This window comes from Cynara cardunculus (genome assembly GCF_001531365.2).
Source record: "Cynara cardunculus var. scolymus isolate 2C chromosome LG 7, CcrdV1, whole genome shotgun sequence".
In the NCBI taxonomy this organism is placed as follows: Eukaryota; Viridiplantae; Streptophyta; class Magnoliopsida; order Asterales; family Asteraceae; genus Cynara; species Cynara cardunculus.
Genome location: NC_037534.1, coordinates 2870314 through 2888814, shown reverse-complemented (window position 1 = coordinate 2888814; position 18501 = coordinate 2870314). Strand labels below are relative to the sequence as shown.

The 18501-nt window shown below is 32.5% G+C and overlaps 2 protein-coding genes across 3 annotated transcripts; both read right to left on the bottom strand.

Moving 5' to 3' along the window:
* Positions 1 to 2683: 2683 nt before the first annotated feature.
* LOC112515564 (probable galacturonosyltransferase 9) lies at positions 2684 to 6573 on the bottom strand. 2 transcript variants are annotated; one of them, XM_025122455.1, is made up of 4 exons: positions 6284 to 6573; positions 4626 to 5855; positions 3824 to 4138; positions 2684 to 2918 (listed from the first exon to the last, which is right to left on the bottom strand). In XM_025122455.1, exons 1-3 carry the CDS (start codon positions 6452 to 6454, stop codon positions 3863 to 3865), a joined length of 1677 nt encoding a protein of 558 aa, XP_024978223.1. In that variant the 5' UTR covers positions 6455 to 6573; the 3' UTR covers positions 2684 to 2918; positions 3824 to 3862. The 2 variants fall into 2 exon arrangements, with proteins under 2 accessions (XP_024978223.1, XP_024978222.1); XM_025122454.1 differs by lacking the exon at positions 2684 to 2918 and having other exon boundaries at positions 3589 to 4138.
* A 9733-nt stretch (positions 6574 to 16306) lies between these two features.
* Positions 16307 to 17248, bottom strand: LOC112515830 (basic leucine zipper 43-like). Its single transcript, XM_025122768.1, has one exon. It carries the CDS (start codon positions 17205 to 17207, stop codon positions 16614 to 16616), a length of 594 nt encoding a protein of 197 aa, XP_024978536.1. The 5' UTR covers positions 17208 to 17248; the 3' UTR covers positions 16307 to 16613.
* Between the last annotated feature and the right edge of the window lie 1253 nt (positions 17249 to 18501).

Below are 18501 nucleotides of genomic sequence, written 5' to 3'. Positions count from 1 at the left end.
TGATATTTGTTGAAAATATCTGACTTATATATTTTTTAATAAAAATAATAATTTTATATATCGTTAATAAGAATTGGGGTTTTGGGAATTACTTTTAAAAGTCACCGGTTCGAGTTCTGTAAAACAACTAGAGATTTTTCAACTGTTTTTTAGGGTCCATGAAATTAGTCGAGATGCAAGCAAGTTGGTCCAGACACCAATGATTAACAAAAAAAAGACATATTATTGGTGGTATATTTTTTTTTTCTTTTTTTAAAGAAAATAAATAATTTTCGATATGAATTCCTTTGACGTTGAAGAATAAAGTGCAATGACTTTTTCATATGAAGGATCTAAGTATAAGAACCTTTGGACATCGAAAGGGACAAACCAAATCTAATGAAAAAGTTGGCTCGTCAACTATTGTTTTTTGATTCAAAATTCTATTACGAATTGGTACTCGATGTTAGTTCTTATATCTGAATGTGTCAATACTGGTATGTATTTAACGATTTAGGGGTTGTTTACCAACACAGATTGAATAAATGTTGATTGGCTAAAAGTGCAGTCTGGGTAACAATACACAAACTGATGAGTTAAGCGAGAGAATAATGTTGGACTGGTAGGTGCTCGATCAATATCTTTAGTCGGATCAATCCCTAAGTAGGTAAAACATGTTGATGTTGACTGATTCAGCTGTATCGGTTATATCAGAGTTAGTAAACAAGACCATTTGTTTCAAACTCTTTTGATTCATGAGGATAACATTAAGTTGAGATGGTGTTAAAATAACACTCTTTCATAATGTTATAACGCGATGAATCCTAATTGAAAACATGAATTACGTGAATGGATACGGTCGCATATTGTTTTTGAGTACTTTTCTAAATATCGGTCTTGTTCGTAGAGTTCCATCGAAATGATCAGGTCAATTTCGGAAGAAACCTGACTAAAAGGCCCAACCCAACTAAACAAGGGTATATGTTAAGGCCCGTTTGGTTTATATATGGAGTTATGAACCGAAATGAAACTGGATTTCATTCTTTATTATAAATTATAAATAGTTATGAGAAACAATTAAATTACCTTTTTATTAATTAATTACCACAAAACAAATGTTTTTAATATTATTATAAATAAATCATATGAAATCTTGTCAAATATGAACTGTTCCATGATATCTTTAAATCTAGTTTTTGTGGAATTTCAATTCTAAATATTCCTTTAAATCTAATACGAGATTGAAATGAATCCAGTTCTAAGTCACCAAATTCAGCAAACTAAACAGATCCGAAGCCCTATCTTCAAGAGACTCCCAAGGACCAACAAATATGTATAGTTTTTAAGGTTTTGTCCAACATAATTTTAAGGATCAACTTAACTGGTAAATAAATGTTATGTCTTACGGCTTTTCAGTCATCAGTTAAAGTCGTTATGAAATTTTTTGATTGTTATCTTCAAGTTCAACGTGATTAGTCAAAATATATATGATACCCATAATTGGAAGGAAAAAAAAAAAAGGATTTGCTCAACATTATATAAAAATGTACTCTAATGGATCAAAACAAACGTGGATTGAGCCATGCCCATAATTGTTAGTGATTATGTAAGTTCCTTGTTTAATATCTCTAATGTTGTATACGTTGATTTGTTAATGGATCGAAGATGATGTTGTCCGTAGTCAGTTGATATAAACCAGTTAAAAAAAAAGTAAAGACATCTACGAGATGAAATACCTTAACACCAGTAACAAGTTGTCACACTCTTATACTAGAATTTTAACCATGTTTAAAAAATAAAGAGATTGAATTTCAGAAGGACGTTTGTTGTTGAATTTCTTATAGCTTGCAAAAACATGATAGCTCGCAAAAGACAAAATTACTGTTTTTTATGGGACACATGTCAAACTCTGATAACCTTGTAAAAAATAGGGTATTTTGCTAGTCACATATTTAAAAAGATGGGTATTTTTTTTTTTTTTGTAATTAGGGAGAAACAATAAAGAGATTAATGAAAAAGGGTAGATTAGTGATTAATCCTTTTGGAAAACATGACTTCCTTTCTAATCAAATCAATGGGTTCAAAAATCATTAAGAACCCATTTGTTTTTGCTTAATCAAACCTATAGTCGCTCATTTATTAAACAACGTTTGTTTTTTACTTTAACTATCAAGCCAGACGCAAAGCTATAATGTATCAGTTGTCTTACATTTAACCATCAGACTTCTTTTCAAAACAAAAAACCGCTTATACTTTTATACTCAAAACATATCCAATGTGCATGTTGGCCGATCTAGCTTTGAAGTGCATGGAACACTTGCTAATGTTCCCCCTTTGTTCAAATCATCACAACTTTACATATTTTAGACCATCCTTTTTATCATTTGGATCGTTACAACATTTATATCTAGAAATGCACAAAGTCCAAATCTTTTAAGTTCGTTTTCAGTGAGCAAAAGAGGTCCACTCTGGACCGGGATTTGGAATTGAAAAGGGCCCTATCGGGCTTCAAAGCCTTGCCTGGACCGGGCTTAAGGCTTCGGCTTTTTTGAACCCAAGTTATCCACAAAGTTCATGCAGATACCCCTTTAAAATTAAACCACACAAATTTTAAAACTTGAGCAAATAAATCTGGCCCCGAAATAAACTAACAGGAATTAAACTTGATATCTCATGTGAATTTGGATATTAACACTAAACATCCGTTAAATTCAAATTCAAGTTCAAATAGCGTATTACTAACAAAAAAGGAATTTCGGCATTTTCAAATTTCGATTCGATTGACATTCATTTACAAACGTTTGCTGTTACAGAGGCTTTTCGCTTCATCCAGCTGTGTAGCGCCTCAATAGCCAAAAGTTAGTAGTAACTCGCTACCTAAGTCTTGAACTCATAAATCATATTCATAGTTGATGTGGAACAGGATATCGTTGTTAAGCCTACATTCAACATCTATAAATAAGTGCAGATACATTTAAAGGAAATGTATAAACCAAACGAACTCGGTATATCCCACACAAAGGTAACGTCCGGAGGAGTAGGTTGTTTGTAGACATTGCCTCCCCCCAAAGGGTTGAGAGGTTGCTTCCATGATCTAATGGGAATGTATAAACTAAACGGACCCATTATTTCCCACACTGAGGTAGGGTTTGGGGGAGTATGATATAAGCAGACCTTGTCTCTACCCCATGAAAATGTGTAGACCAAAACGAACCCAGTATATCCCACACATAGGTACGGTATGGAGGAGTAGGATGTATGCATACCCTTGTTCTGTCCCAAAGGGCTGAGAGGTTGTTTCCTCAAATGAGAGCTGTAAACCAAACCAAACCAAACCAAACCAACCCAACCCAACCCAACCCAACCCAACCCAACCCAGTATATCTCACACAGAGGTAGAGTCTAGGGTTGTTTCCATGATGTAATAGGAATTTTTAACCAAATGAACTCGGTATATCCCACAAAAAGGTTGGATTTTTCAACATCTGTACATCACGTGCAAATACATCGAATGGGAATGTGTAAACCAAATGAACCCGGTATAGCACACACAGAGGTAGGGTCTAGGGTAGAGAAGTTGTTTCCATGATCTAATGAGAATGTGTAAAATCCATAAATAACTTGCATGTTTGCATTTGCTAATAGCGTAAATTTATCGAGAGAAAGGTGTTCATACAAAAGAATCATTTAAACATAGCACATTGGTTCATCTTGATATTTTAACACTTTTTAACTATCAGGATGTATGAAAAAAATAATGGGACACTTGCAGAGCTTGGCTCAGGATGTTACAGCTATTTAGAAGTAAAATAACCCAAAATGGATAGAGGCATCGTTCGATTACCTCTGTTTAATCGGTTGTTGAGGAGAAGGCGGTCATTGTCTATAGGCCGAAGTTGCACATCTGCACAAATTCCATTTCGTTGTCGACATATTTAGTCCATAGATGCTTGAATTGGTTCATAGCAATGTCGAGCCATGGTTTCATATTCCCATTGAAATGAATGACAGCAGCGTTACGAATCTCATCCATGCTTATACTTGGGTTGTATCCGAGTCCAAGAACATGCCATGTTTTGTCTAATGATTTTGTTGTTGAGTAGAAGGTCATCAGTCCAGGTGGAAGTGTCCCCAATTTCCACAAACTCTGATCCTCATTCTGATGCAAGATTCATAAAACATCAGTTTATATATACACATTTCTGAACTCATCAGAGCACATTGATGCGTTTGCATAACATTTTGCTGAAGATATTGAACCTAATAATGCCTTTAACCATCCAAAGAGCTCCAAATTTATTTATTTTGTTTTATCCCTACACCTATCTTAATATTGCATTTTAATATGCAAAAAATGTAGTATAAGAAAAGTGTTGCATCTCATGTGGGCCTATACAAAGTTTAGAATAAACATGTTTAAGATAGCCAAACGTCATGATAATCATAAATTTGATATTAGAAACTAAAAATGTGAGTGATTCCCATTAAGCTAGATCATTTTGCAAATTGCATAAAGAGATTGCAAACTATTGTTTATGTAGGACAAAAGCATATATATCAAATACAACCAACTTGTTTTTGAAAGAGCAGAGCAAGCACCAAAGTTCTACTAATCAAAAAACACAAGATTAGCAATGGACACATACCAGATCCTGCCAGTAATGGTACTGTTCGGTTAATCTTTCACGCCTCCAGGCATCAAGATCAAATATATTCATGCCAAAAGCCCAGGCACAAGCCTTTGGATTAAATTTATCCCTGATCAACGGGTGGGAAAAATTCAAATACTGAGCATAACGATGAAATGATCCAAAGCATGTCTCAACTGCCCCATTAACCTTGCCATCCATGTCAAGTTTCCATAGTGCGGTCAAATCTTTCTGAACCACAACATCGTCATCTAAGAACAATATCCGGTGCAGCTTTGGATACATCTCTGGCAAGTAAAATTTAAGGTGATTCAACATTGACAAATGTTTTGGGTTCCTAGATTTCGTGTTCTTCACTTCTCCGGTCTCATTTTCTGCCTTGTCCTCTATGTATAAATTTGCAGACTCCATTTGCCTGAGCACAGGGACGTACGAGGGATTCAAGAAAGTAAATTCTTCCACTGCTTTCACTTCGACAAAAGCACCTCCTTCCACTGGTCTCATTTTAAACCAAACCTTCATTGCAGCAAGATTCATCTTATCTGTGACAATGTGGAAAACGTGTTTCCATGGCTCTTCGGCATTCTTTACAGCCGAGTTCACCACGACAGATACTGCAATCACATTATCAGAAAATATCGCATAATGGTACAAAGAAGGGTCCTCAAACTCAGGCTTAGGCTCCTCATCTCTATATTTTTCTGGACTTGCAATTCGTTCTCCCATGAGGCGCATTGCAAGACAATGCAAACTTTTTGGAGTTGACTTAGCAGCAATTAAGCTAGCAAATGCCCCGTTCTTCTTAGCTTTAATAAGCAATTCATTAACTGCAAATATTGTGTCTTTCAACTTCTGAATTTTCAGCTGATTGTCATAAGATTCCTTGTTCTCGGCAATCATCAACCTAGCAACCTTGATCTTGTCCTTAACCTCCTTCTCAAACTGTCTCAAGACTTCCTCATCCACAGGCCCATTGGACTCGAACAATGCAGTACGATATGTTGGCTTCACACCCACATCAGAAAAGTTTTGTGCCATATCATCAAACACCCTAAGCTGCTTAGATATCTCAAGCTTAAGCTTTCTTGCATAAGCAGCATATGCATTCACAAGCACAATATGATCACTCGCTTGCTTATGTATCAAATCCAACCTAGTCTTCAATGGATCTGATTTCAAGGCAAGAAATGTCCTGTGCATGTATGCTTTCCCAGTTGTTTGTATTTCCTGTTATGAAATCAAATAAACCATCAAAAGGAAGTTCATTCGGTCCTCACCTTTATATGATACCAAACATCTTAAGGAACACAAAAGAGTTTTATCACTTCATAGTGGTACGCTTTGGCCAATACATTAAAATTAATTATGCACTATAGAATTATTATCTAACTATCTTCCTTCTCTCAATTACTATATTTCATGAACAGATCATAAGAATTTAATGTTCCCTAGACGAACTGGAGTACATATCTGAACCTAATTTGCAACCAACAGGTCGAAAATTACTTATATACTATGCCAATTTCAAATTTAAAAGTCTAACTTCGTTTAACAAACAAATCGCACAATATAAACTGAATTGAAAAAAGCAGTATAACCAAAATACTACATTAAAGTAAAATAACTCAAAGGCAGCAAGCAACATATAGACTTACAGAGTTATCGTTGAAATGTGCAGGATGAGATGAGAAAAGTACGGAGGCAGTTGCGAAGAAAAGAAGCGTAAACATAGCTGAAACAAAGATCCGGTAGGAAAAGAAGCTCCGTAAAGCGGAGGAAAAAGCCGATCCGCCATTACCTCTGCCGCTACGTGCTACAACCGCCATGGCAACAAGATCTAACCAGCTAACAACACTTTAATTGTGTGAAATCCTTGTAGATCAATGTAAAAGTGTAGGGATTTGATTGCAGTATAAGGTTGGTGAAGAAGAAGTAACTATTGGTACTTGAGAGTGTGTGAAAACAGCATGATGATGAGATAGCTGCGATCTGATCTGAAAGGGCAAGACTTGTAAATTTGGGGAAGAACGTGATGGGCCACGATCACGCGTCGGTGCTTTCTTTCTGTTTATTTATTCGGCCAAAATTGCATTAATTTTTTTTAAAGACTTCTATTTTTATTTGTTTCAAAAATAAATGTTCTAGTTTTTGTAGGGATTTTTTATCTAACACTCACTTGGTAAGCATTTATTGTTAAAATTAACACTATCACTTATTTACTAGATAACCTTTTAATCCATCAAAACGGCATCGTATGTAACTATTTACTTGGTAAATGCTTATCATAGTAAGAGTGGTCGTCCTCACTTACCGGGTAAGTTGTTCATTGTCTCGTTCTTATCGGGTAATATTTTTTATTCTTGTCATATTCATTCAATAAAATAATATAACATGGTAAGCGTTTATGTGGATACGTTTGATAAACGATCTTTTAGTTTATTTTAAAAATAAATACTCAAATTTTTATTTCAGTTTGTTTAAAAATAAGTTTTATTTTCACATTTCACATACAATTATTTCTTTCTCATCTGTATGCTTATTTATGATAATAATTCTTAAAATTATGTCATTTTTATTGTAAATTTTATTTTTAGATGATGGAGTAAAAAAATATATCAGATTTTATTTTGTTTTCTATCTGGTATACTATGTTATTGAGTTCTTTGTTAACCAATAACATATTTACGATTTTGACTAAGAGGTTGTTTGTTTACCTCTAAATAATTCTATTAAGAGGCAATCTCTGAATAGTTAATATGTGAATCTTATTTGGCAAAAAGAAGTTTGTCACTTAATGGTTCTAAAACCATTTGAATGACCTTGTATCTTAGGCCTCTCTTAACCATTCAACACCCTAATTTAATTATAAAAAAATTACCAAACAATTATATTTCATTTTGCACTATATCATCAGGGCCTCTTAATCATTCTAACCACTTAATCAGTTTGCACTAGACCATTGGGCAACTGCCAAACAGCCCCCAAGGTGTTTTGAATAATTAAAAGTATATTTTTAAACTATATTTAATGTTGTATATTGATGATTTTTTGAATCATTTAATTCAAAGACAAGGAGACAAGGCTATTATAAATGGACTTTAATATTTTGTATAACGATGATATTTTATACCGTTGAAAATACATAACTAGTAAAAGTTAACAATAATGACGTCTTTATAAAACATTCATACATTTGTGTTGTTTTGACAACCCTAAATCTATTTTATACTATTAGAATAATACTTGCACAATGCAGTGAGTTACATCTCGATTTTAATGTTTCATTTATGTCTCTATCGGTATAATACGGTTTTACGTGGTTGTAAGAAAACGACAATATTTATATTTTTAATAAATATAAATTCAAATATATCATAAAATTTTGAAAAAAAAAATATCGATATCAGTATCAAATTAACTATTTAAAAGTTATCATTTGTTTGTGTAATTTCTTTAATTAATTTTTTTATCATAATTTAATTTAAATTTAATAANTTTTTTATAAAGATAATAATTAAGTATTATGTTAAAACTCAATGATTATCTTAATTATATTTCAATTTTTTATATTTAAAATAAAATATTTATCATGTATTTGATTATATTTATCCGTAATTAGTTACACGAATTCAAACATAGAACTTTGATAAGTTGTACATATGTACAATTTATTTGTAATCTTAAAGTTTAAATAATATGCATCAATAAATAATATTTCATGTATAAAAAATAATTTTTAAAAATTTATATTAAATGTTTTATAATATAGTATATGTTTTTTTGATTTTTAATGTAGATAGCTTATACCATTTGTCATCTTCCACTTTTAAAATCTATTTTATGGCTAAAGTGAAATAAATTTTTCAAAATAAAAAATATATTGTCTAATTACTAATTACAGTTTTATATTGATTTTAATTTATATATTTAACGGTATTTTAAAACAATGTACAAAATAATTTGTATAAAAAATTACAATAAACAAAGTTAATAAATATATTATAATTTTTTTATGAGTTTTAGACTGTAAATTTTAAACTATGTTTCATATATTTCATAAAATAAAATATAGTGAGCTGATAAAAACAATAAACTTATAATAAATGAAACCAAAATTTGGGTTTTTGTTCAAGTACATTAGTTTTTATAACAACTAAGGTGATTCTTACCTGATTATTGTATACTGTGTTATGTTAATGGTTAAGAATCTTATCCGATAATGTAAACAAGAGTAAAGACTCTTACTAGTAAATGTTTATCTCGGTAAACATTTGATAAACGACTCCTTAATATTATCAGAATATTATTACAAATTAAAATTAAAAAGAAAACACATAAAGTTATATTATTTTGTTACCACACTACAATTGATTTTCTTTTGATTTTAATTATTAAATACTTATTCTGTTCCGAATTAAATATTCATACTGAAAAGGGAAAATTGCATCAAAATGGAACCAACTTTCACCTAATTCCTATTTTAGGGAACCAACTTTCAAAATCGTCATTTTGGGGAACCAAGTTGCACCTGATTCATATTTTGGGGAACCAACTTGCAAAATAATTATAGAAAAATAACTAAAATTCGTTTTTTTTCCAAAAATTAATGCAATAAAATTTATTTTTCATTTCAAATCTCATTTTTTTAATTCAGATATCAAACTGAACATTTAAAAAAAATTCAAATGACCACAATAAAAATTGTTTTTTACTAACCAATCTGTATCAATTAATTATTTTCTATTAAATTGATTTTTTTTGCATTAGTAAAAAATAATTTTTATTGTGGTAATTTGGATTTTTTTTAAATGTTCAATTTGATATCTGAATTAAAAAAAACGAGCTTTAAAATGAAAAATAGATTTTATTGCATTAATTTTTGGAAAAAAAAAAACGAATTTTAGTTATTTTTCTATAATTATTTTGCAAGTTGGTTCCCCAAAATAGGAATCAGGTGCAACTTGGTTCCCCAAAATGACGATTTTGAAAGTTGGTTCCCCAAAATAGAAATTAGGTGAAAGTTGGTTCCATTTTTGTGCAATCAGCAAGACACATCTCGATTTTAATGTTCTATTTTATTATTTGTTTCTGTCGATGTTATAATACGATTTTATGTGTTTTTAATAAAGTAATAATGATTTTATTTTTGAATAAAAATATAAATTTGAAGATATCATAAAAATTTGAAAAATATATATCAATATTAATATCAAAATCAACTATTTAAAAGTTCTCATTTTTTATGTAATTTCTTTAATTTATTTTTCTATTATAATTTAATTTAAGTTTAATAACAAAATAATTTATTTTTGGTTTAATAATATAACATTTTATAAATATAATAATTAAGTATTCTGTTAGAACTCGATAATATACCTAATTATATTTTAGATTTTATATATTTAAAATGAGATGTTTATCATGTATTTGATTATGTTTATCTGCAGTTAGTTACACGAATTCAGATATAAAGCTTTAATAAGTTGTACTTACGCATAATCTACTTGCAATATTGAATTTTAAGTAATATGCATTATTAAACAATATTTTACGCATAAAAAATGGTTTTTAAGAGTTTTTGTCAAATGTTTTATAATATAGTATAGATTATTACACTTTTTAATTAATTAACTGACACTTTTATTAGATAATAGATATTTTTTTTCATATCATAATTAAGAATTGAATAAGAAAGTGGAGACTTTTGTTTGACAAAAAGGGAACCTTTAGATCAGTAAAATAAATACATGAACATTTGGGGCAAACTTGTTTCATCCTCACCACACCTTGCATATAGACACAATTCCCAACCAATGGATTGAACAACCTTGTTGGCAAATCATTTGGCCAAAAAAGACCGAGCTATAGTTTGTTTTAGACAAAATTCCATTACGGTTCTGGATGATGAAGCCAAATGAAGAGGTCAGACTCGTGTTGTTGCGTAGAGCTTGGATCACCACAAGACAGTTTGTTTCTACCACCATCTGATGCCATCCTCTCATCCAAATAAGAGTTTTTTTAAGACCGATAGCTTCCACAATAACCGACTTCGGTTTTCTCTCTTCATCCCGATAAATCAAGAAAGTTGAAACTCAACATTGATAGTGGATACCTATTTTTTTAGCAGATTAAAATCTCCAAAATCTATGCTATAATTTTTCTATAATAGAGTATGAAAAGACAAAATATCTAGAAGAATTTACATCAAACTCCAACAAACTACTTTATTTTAGTAATTATAACATTAATTATATTAACAAAATATTCAATACATTTAATAAAATATTATTTTTCTGAATACACATTTTACTTCAATAACTTTAATTGGTTGAATATAATTAAAACATTATTTTATCTGACTTCCATACGATTTTAGAAATTTATCTAAATTTTGAGATTTTCATGATCCCTCACCTCTTTTTTCTAATTTAGCATAGAGGATTGCATATATGTTAAAGCAACAAAAATATCTATTTTATCCATTTTAACATTAAGGCACTGTTTGTTTTTACCTAAAAAACACTTCATATCCTCTTATGTTTGAATCGGTTAGACCTTAGGGTATTAAGTGTGTTTGTTTTTTTTCCAATTAAGAGCTTAAAAGCTCTGATTATGTCTGAATTATTTAGAGGTAACATTTTCACTTAAAACCTCTTAATTGCTTTTAGAGCTTCCAATGCTTGCAAAGAAAGCCTAGATTTCAATGATTCAGATTTCAGATTTTAGATTTCAGACGTAAAAACAAACAGTCTGACTGATTCAGATTTCAGACTTCAACACCACCTCTTAAAATTCAGAAATGAATTCAGACTTCAGACTTAAACACTTCTTAAAAAACAAACGGCACCTAACTTTGTTTTTGGTTTTGACTTTCGAGTTTTGACCTTTACGGGGGTCATAATTGTAAAGAGGACAAAGTGCAAGGGTCTGAAGTAATAATTTGTCAGATGTATAAACTCTTAAATGAAGAAAAGTTGCAGAAAGAGTCAAAGACAAACATCGCGCGGGAAGATTTCCCATTCGGCTGGAGTGAATACGAGATCAACAGGTAAACTGAATCACCAGAAAACTTCTCGAACTTGATCTCATTGCTATTGTATTTTCCATCCATGATTAGATTAGCTTTTTGATTTCAATTCACCATTGTTTGTTTTAAAAAACAATCGAAGAATTTGCGCTAGGGGAATGAAACCTAGGGTTTGTGATAGACGAGGATTTGCAGTAATATTGTGTATATAGATAAGATAAAACTGCTTAAGTTCGTGTGCAATGATGCATTTGTTCGCCTGGACGAAGTCGTGAAAGAGGAATTATATAGAGTTGCATTGTTTACTTATTTTAGATCTGCTGAGAAAGTATTCAATAGAGTTGGAGATGAAGAACACGCATTCAGGATTTCTATGTTTTATCAAGATTACATTGAATAAGAAATAGGAAACAATAATTATTTACATCACACACCACAAGCAATTAGAAAATACGTAAGTAGACGAAAACATATAGTTAACAACTTATTTTCTTTTATGGTTCTTCTCAAAGCTGAATGTGATTGCCTCATAAATCGTGGATGGTGTTAAAAACCTTTGGTTTTCTTAGTTTATTTGTGTAACTTAAACTACGTGGAGATTTTGTTTTATGGGGGATTTCTGGGTGAAAGAGGTGAAGAAATGTATGATGAAGGTATGAAGCAAGTAGTGAAACACATGCTAGAGGAAAAATATTATATTTCAATCTTCACGTGCCGTCTATCAAATGCTTACAGTGTAAGTGCATACCTGGAGTCACTTGATCTTACCCAGAAACAAACTTAGCAAGGATCGAAAATCTTACCCGGTAAGTGAGGGAGAAGACTCTTGACGGTCAGCTTTACCTGTCTGGTAAGAGACGCTTACCAACCGTCTATTTTGGTGGCCGAGAATGTTACTTGATAAGGTGAGTGAGGGTGGTCACTCTTGCGATAAACACTCACCCGATAAGAGTTTGGTTAACAGGCACTCACTCTGTGTGTACAAAGGTCAAAGGTCTTTACACTCCACTAATTTGGCAGGTTAGACTAAATTTTCAATATTCAAAATAATGGCCAAAATACTGAAAAATTTAACCCCACCTAATTGACGAAATACCTAGGTTCATGCAATTTACATTAAACAAATGAAATAAATAAACACGTAAAAATCTTGAAAACTAGGGAAGTTGGTAATCTCTAGCCCCAATGATGGAATTTGGGTCGCGGTTTGGCCAGCTGTGTGGCCCATTGAGACTTTTCCATGTGCTGGTTCTTAGCTCTGTGACTCCTTCAGGATTAAAGTTATCGAGTCTTTGATGTCTATCCGTTTTCCCATGTTTTTGCCTGCAACAAGTTCCTCCGATGTTTGAAACCATTCTTTCTTAGAGTTGTTGAAGGACTGTGGTGCTTTTGGTAAGCTGGACTGGACAAAATGGAACGGGCAAGAGTGAGGTAGGTGGATGAAAGAGGTTTTAGGGTTTAATTTGACATGAGTAGTTTAGTAATTTACCAATTTTGTCCCGTTCCTCGATTTTTGTTCCAATCAATCCGTACTGTCTTGTCCCAGTTTAATGTTGAACCAAACATGTGATAACAAGTTCTTGTTTTGTCCTGTCCCGTACCACATGCACAATGTCTAGGAAAATTGTTTAGCATGCCACACATCATATGCCTATACGGTATACAATTTTCATTGTCCTTAAAACTCTTGAGATAAGTTGAAGAATCATAGTGAAATTTGTTCATTGAAGTGTGTTCAAATGAATGAAGTAAAAATTGTGGGAGATAATTTTGATTGGGTTGACTTGACTGATGGTATCTAAACAAACAGGCTCCAAAGAGGTTCCTATTTCTTGTAGACTCCAATCTTATACTTGGTGAATTTCTAAATTAATTAATTCGGACATGTTTATGAAGCAATTTAGAAGTGTGCAACGCACAGTCAAAAAGATGAGCACCACCACGTTTTAGAGTTGACTATATGAATTGACCTTGATAACAAGTAGAGCCAGGAGGTGTGCTATATTATGTTTGTTATTAGGGATTCACTTGTTTAATTACTCCATTTGGATAAGAAAGAAGTTGTTGGTTAGCTTGGATATTCATTGGCAGAATAATATTTAGTCATGGTCTTGTTATTTGCATCACTACATATTCTTGATTATTTTGGAAAATCATGTCCCTGTGAAGAAATCTAAAATATGGTGGTGTTCATCTTATTGACTTTGTTTGTTGTGTATTCATGCTCACTTCTAAATTGCTTCATAAACATGCCCTGATTATTAAATTCAGAAATTCACTAGATATAAGATTGGAGTTTACAAGAAATAGGAGATGAGAATGGAGAGATGCTTTAGACTTTTTGATGGTTTTTCACCATGAACCTAGATTTATCTGCTTGATCCTCTTAGAAACCAAGTCTGGGTTGTTTCTCTTGATGTTTGGTAGGGACCTCATGATGTTTGTTTCTCATGGGTTATTTAGCTAAGTGACCTCCTGACAAGTATTTTTTTGAATCTAGGACCTCCTGACAAGTGTTTTCGAATTCTATGACCTTCTGACAAGGTTCTATGCGTTCTTGTGTATAGAATTGGCATTCTTCTGTTAAGCGGTGATATTCTCAAACGTGTTAGAACACCATAGATTTAAAAAAAATCTGTCTGAATGTCATGTATATAAAAATAACCTATCAGAAGGTCATTTGGCCGCAGGTATTTCAGTAAGATATTCCATAAAGTAAATAAACTAAACTACTGCAACTATGACAGTTTAACTCCATGCCTGTGATTTTCAAAAATTTATTTAGGATATAATTTCATGGAGAGCATGATTGAGTAGAATACTGAAAATGATGTCAAAAGTTAATAAGTATTATTGCCTTTGCGTAAAAGACTTTGTGGTAGAGACCACACTTCTTAGTGCTAAGTTGTCATCCTTATGGCCTTTGAGCTTTTTGTTCGTGATGACGTGTTGATTCCGAGTGTTTTCGGGTTTTATTGATTAGTTCACTTTCGCGATATGTCAAGCTTTTTATTGGTGTAGATGTGTTGATTTCTGGGAGCCACAGCGATTTCTTGATTAATGTAGTGATCTCTGCACTTCATCAGTACACAAGTTATTGGAGAATTTTGAAAAATCTCATGTATTGATGTGCTAATTGAAAGAAAATCCAAGTCTTTTTTCAGAGCTTTTACTCACTTGAGAGTTGTTTTTAGGATATATTATCTTCCACGTAATTACAGTATTCCTTTGTTAAGTTGCTTCTAAGATGAAGTAAGAATACCAACCGGCTTAAAATGTTAGAATATATGGAACCTCTTTGAATTTCTCTCTAAAAAGAGACCTTGTATGTAGACATAAGTTAGAGGTGGCCACGGAGGTTCAAATGCGGTGACTCCGGGCTATCTGTAAAGCAGGTGGTCGCCTTGGGATTAGTCGGCTCGCATAGCCGGTTGGATATCCAGGTTAATCAAAAAAAGTTAGAGGTAAGATTCCTACATATATGGATGTTTGATGGTCCCGGTCTAGATTATGTAGGATTCGAGCACGTTACCTCGAATGGAGGCGAAAGAGTGTGTCAAGTGCTAAACCCGACTCTTATACCATGTTAGAATATTTGGAACCCCTTTGAATCTTTTTCTAAAAGATCCATTGTAGATAGACAGAGGTGAGGTTCCTACATATATGTGTGTTTAATGGTCCTGTCTAGCCAATGTGGTATTCCGTCGCGCTTCCTCAAACCGAGGCTAGACCACGGCTCTGATATCATGCTTGATTACGTGGAACCCCTTTGCGCTTCTTTAAATGGAGGTTCCTACATATATGCATGTTTGATAAAGCACAGTAAAAGTTAAAACAAAAATAATAATATTTATATATAAAACAAAGATAAAAATAGAGAGATAGAGAAAAGGACTATTTCCTTGCTGTATTTGTATTTATCAGATTCTTTAGCATATGCACATTTGAAAGCAGAGAACACTTTCAGTGCCATGTGTAGAAAAGCTGAGAATCTGGCATAACATCAGGTAACTGAGGAGGTATTTGAACTCATAAAATCAAACAGATGGGACATGTCTCGGTTAGCGTTAATAAATCTGTGCCTCATACCAGATTACCAGTAAATCCTATCCTCCCAGATCAATGGTTCAAATCTCACCGACTATTAGAAGTGTGTTTGCCTATTTGCTGTATACAAATATTATATACTTACAAAAGAAATCTAGGATTGGTACTCAACATAACCCTACGTGATTATAACTGAAAGGTCGTAGTTCAGAGTCTCTCCTCCCATTTGCCATTTTGAATGAAGAAAGAAAATGTGAGAAAAGATATAGCTGAAGTTACAAATTTGCTCCTAGTTTTGTTTATATGAACTTTTGCAAGGGCTCGGTTCAATAATAAGGCTAAATATCGTGAGAATGTAAGAAAGGAAGGTTAAGGTTCATATGTGAATTATTGAAAAAATCGAAAAAAATATATTTGAATAATTGATATGGGTTCACACATGCATCTTCAAATGAAATTTTTTTCAATGATTATATATGAACCTTCCATTCTTACCTTCACGATGTTTACCTTCTTATTTGAATTTTCCCACTATTCTTTTTTTAACAATTTCAGTAATAAAATATTGTCCTGAAACCGTGATTCTTGTTTATTTAAATGTTTGGTATCTCATAAGCTACCCATTAGAATAATAGATATGCTATTTTGCTACATCTTCTCCAATCTCTTACTGTTTATATAATATACCTCAGTAATTGAGTTGGATGATAATAAAAAAGAAAAAAAGAAGAAAACAATCTGTTTCTCGGTAGGGTTATTTAGCCAAATGACTTCTTGATAAATGCTCTTTTAAATCCATAATCTTCTGACAGGTATTATTGTGCACGGAAGTAACAATCTTAAACATGTCAGAAGGTTATGGATTAAAATAACTACCGGAAGGGTCATCTAACCAAATGACCCTGCTCGTTTCAAACAAAGTCTGACGAGCTCGAGACCGACTGGTTTGAAGATTCAGTTCTTAGGTAAGCATCGTTGCAGTGGATATCATCTAGATCTCTTAAAGTCGTGTAGGTGCCATTAAGTTGCATATCGGCGACCATCTGTCGCAATCCCGAAACTTCCTCTTTAAGCTGATTATTTTCCTCAACGGCCCGTTCATGAGTCTCTGTGAAATTATTCAGTTTGTCAATAAGTTGGTGGTTTTCGTTTCTTAGCCATATAACTTGTGACCAAAGTTCATCTAAATGCTTCTGTTTCCGCATCCGTGATCTCCGTGCCGACTCTCGATTCGATATCATCCTCCTCCGTTTCCTTTCATTTATGAGGCTTAGTTGTTGCTCATCCGCTTCATCCGAAGTCGAATTGCTCCCAAAATACATAGGTTGTGGGTTAAAATCTTGAAATTGTGGATTCATATGAAGATGGTAAAACGGGTTCGAAAGCGGGTTAACGTTGAACGGGATCGTTGATGAATTATTTAGGTTCATAGCTAGATGGGTCGTGTTAGGATTTGGGTATGCAGGAAGTAGGCAGTGGACGTCCGTGAGCTCACTGGCTTGCATGGCTAAGAATGTGAATTTTAAGGTTTGAATTAAGGTTATAAGCAGGAAATTTGGGTTGAAGTTGTTGGAAGACGAAGGTGAACATGAGGTAATGAAGAGTTTTTATAGTATGCGAAAAGGTACAATGGGTCCCATTTGTAGAAGTACTCGTGTGTGTGTGTGTGTCCGTATGATATACGGATGATACCGGTGTCAGTCGGTAAACCGTCGAGTTGTTTACTGATTGTATCATTTAGTAAAACAAATCTTCACACATATCTAACTATCTCTTTGTTAGGAGCTTAACAAGACTTACAGCTTATTCGATCAGTTATATATAACTGTTTGGTAGTGGTTTAATGATTCAGATAACTAAGCTCATAGGGGGGATTTTATATAAAACGTCAAGTTTTTTCAAATTTGCTCTTCCTAATTATCGGGTAAGATTCCAGATCATTATCTTACTCACCCGATAAAGTAATTGACACCCGATAAATGCTTACCCAGTAAGTCTTTAGTGAACGACTACTAAATTTGAGTAGTATTTAGAGTATAACCGTATATTACATGTAATTTTTTATTATGAATTAGGTACCATGTTATCTTTTTCATAGGTACCATGTTATCTTTTTCATGTGTTGTTTCTTGAAAAAGGTAACTGATTCTTAATAAAAATTGTATTTAGTTAGATGTTTAATCCGTGATTGTGAAACGTTAATTAAAAGATTGGTGTTTGAAAATGAATAGATGATTGTTTGGGTTGGCTTACGTTGGGTTTGGGGCTTTTTATTGTGGATAGCATTTAAAGCTTAAAGCGTGACTCCCAGTGGCACACTTATGGAGACAGAGAGAGGTGGAGATATAATTAATTCAACCGAAGAATGTTATTGAACTACAACAAACAAATCAAATGATTCATAAAATTAGAAGAAGAAAAAAACGTTACTGTTAAACATCATCTTCAAGTGAAACTGTCAAATATATCATTCAAATTTACACTATTAATCGCATTTAATTGGTCAATGCTAAATTATAATTTTTTTATATATTTATTAATTTATCATTTAATTATACTCATTCTTTTGTGTATATTTATTAGTTTAAGGAGCTGTTTGGTAGTTCCTGAATGATTTAGTGTAAAATGATTAAAAGATTTTTATGATATAGTGTAAAATAAAATATAATTATTTGATAATTGTTTACAATGAAATTAGGGCGCTGAATGGTCAAGGGAGACTCAGGATGCAAAATCATTCAGAGGATTAAGTGGCAATTTTTTTTTTGTCAAACAAGATTCATCTCTTAATGATTCAGA

What these genes read in the sequence shown, in the direction of transcription:
- LOC112515564 (XM_025122455.1), bottom strand. Translation starts at nt 6,454, where the DNA reads ATGGCGGTTGTAGCACGTAGCGGCAGAGGTAATGGCGGATCGGCTTTT. An exon ending in CACATTTCAACGATAACTCT is followed by an intron (nt 5,856 to 6,283) that starts GTAAGTCTATAT and finishes ATTTCATAACAG; the next exon opens with GAAATACAAACAACTGGGAA. An exon ending in ACCATTACTGGCAGGATCTG is followed by an intron (nt 4,139 to 4,625) that starts GTATGTGTCCAT and finishes ATCTTGCATCAG; the next exon opens with AATGAGGATCAGAGTTTGTG.
- LOC112515830 (XM_025122768.1), bottom strand. Translation starts at nt 17,207, where the DNA reads ATGCAAGCCAGTGAGCTCACGGACGTCCACTGCCTACTTCCTGCATAC.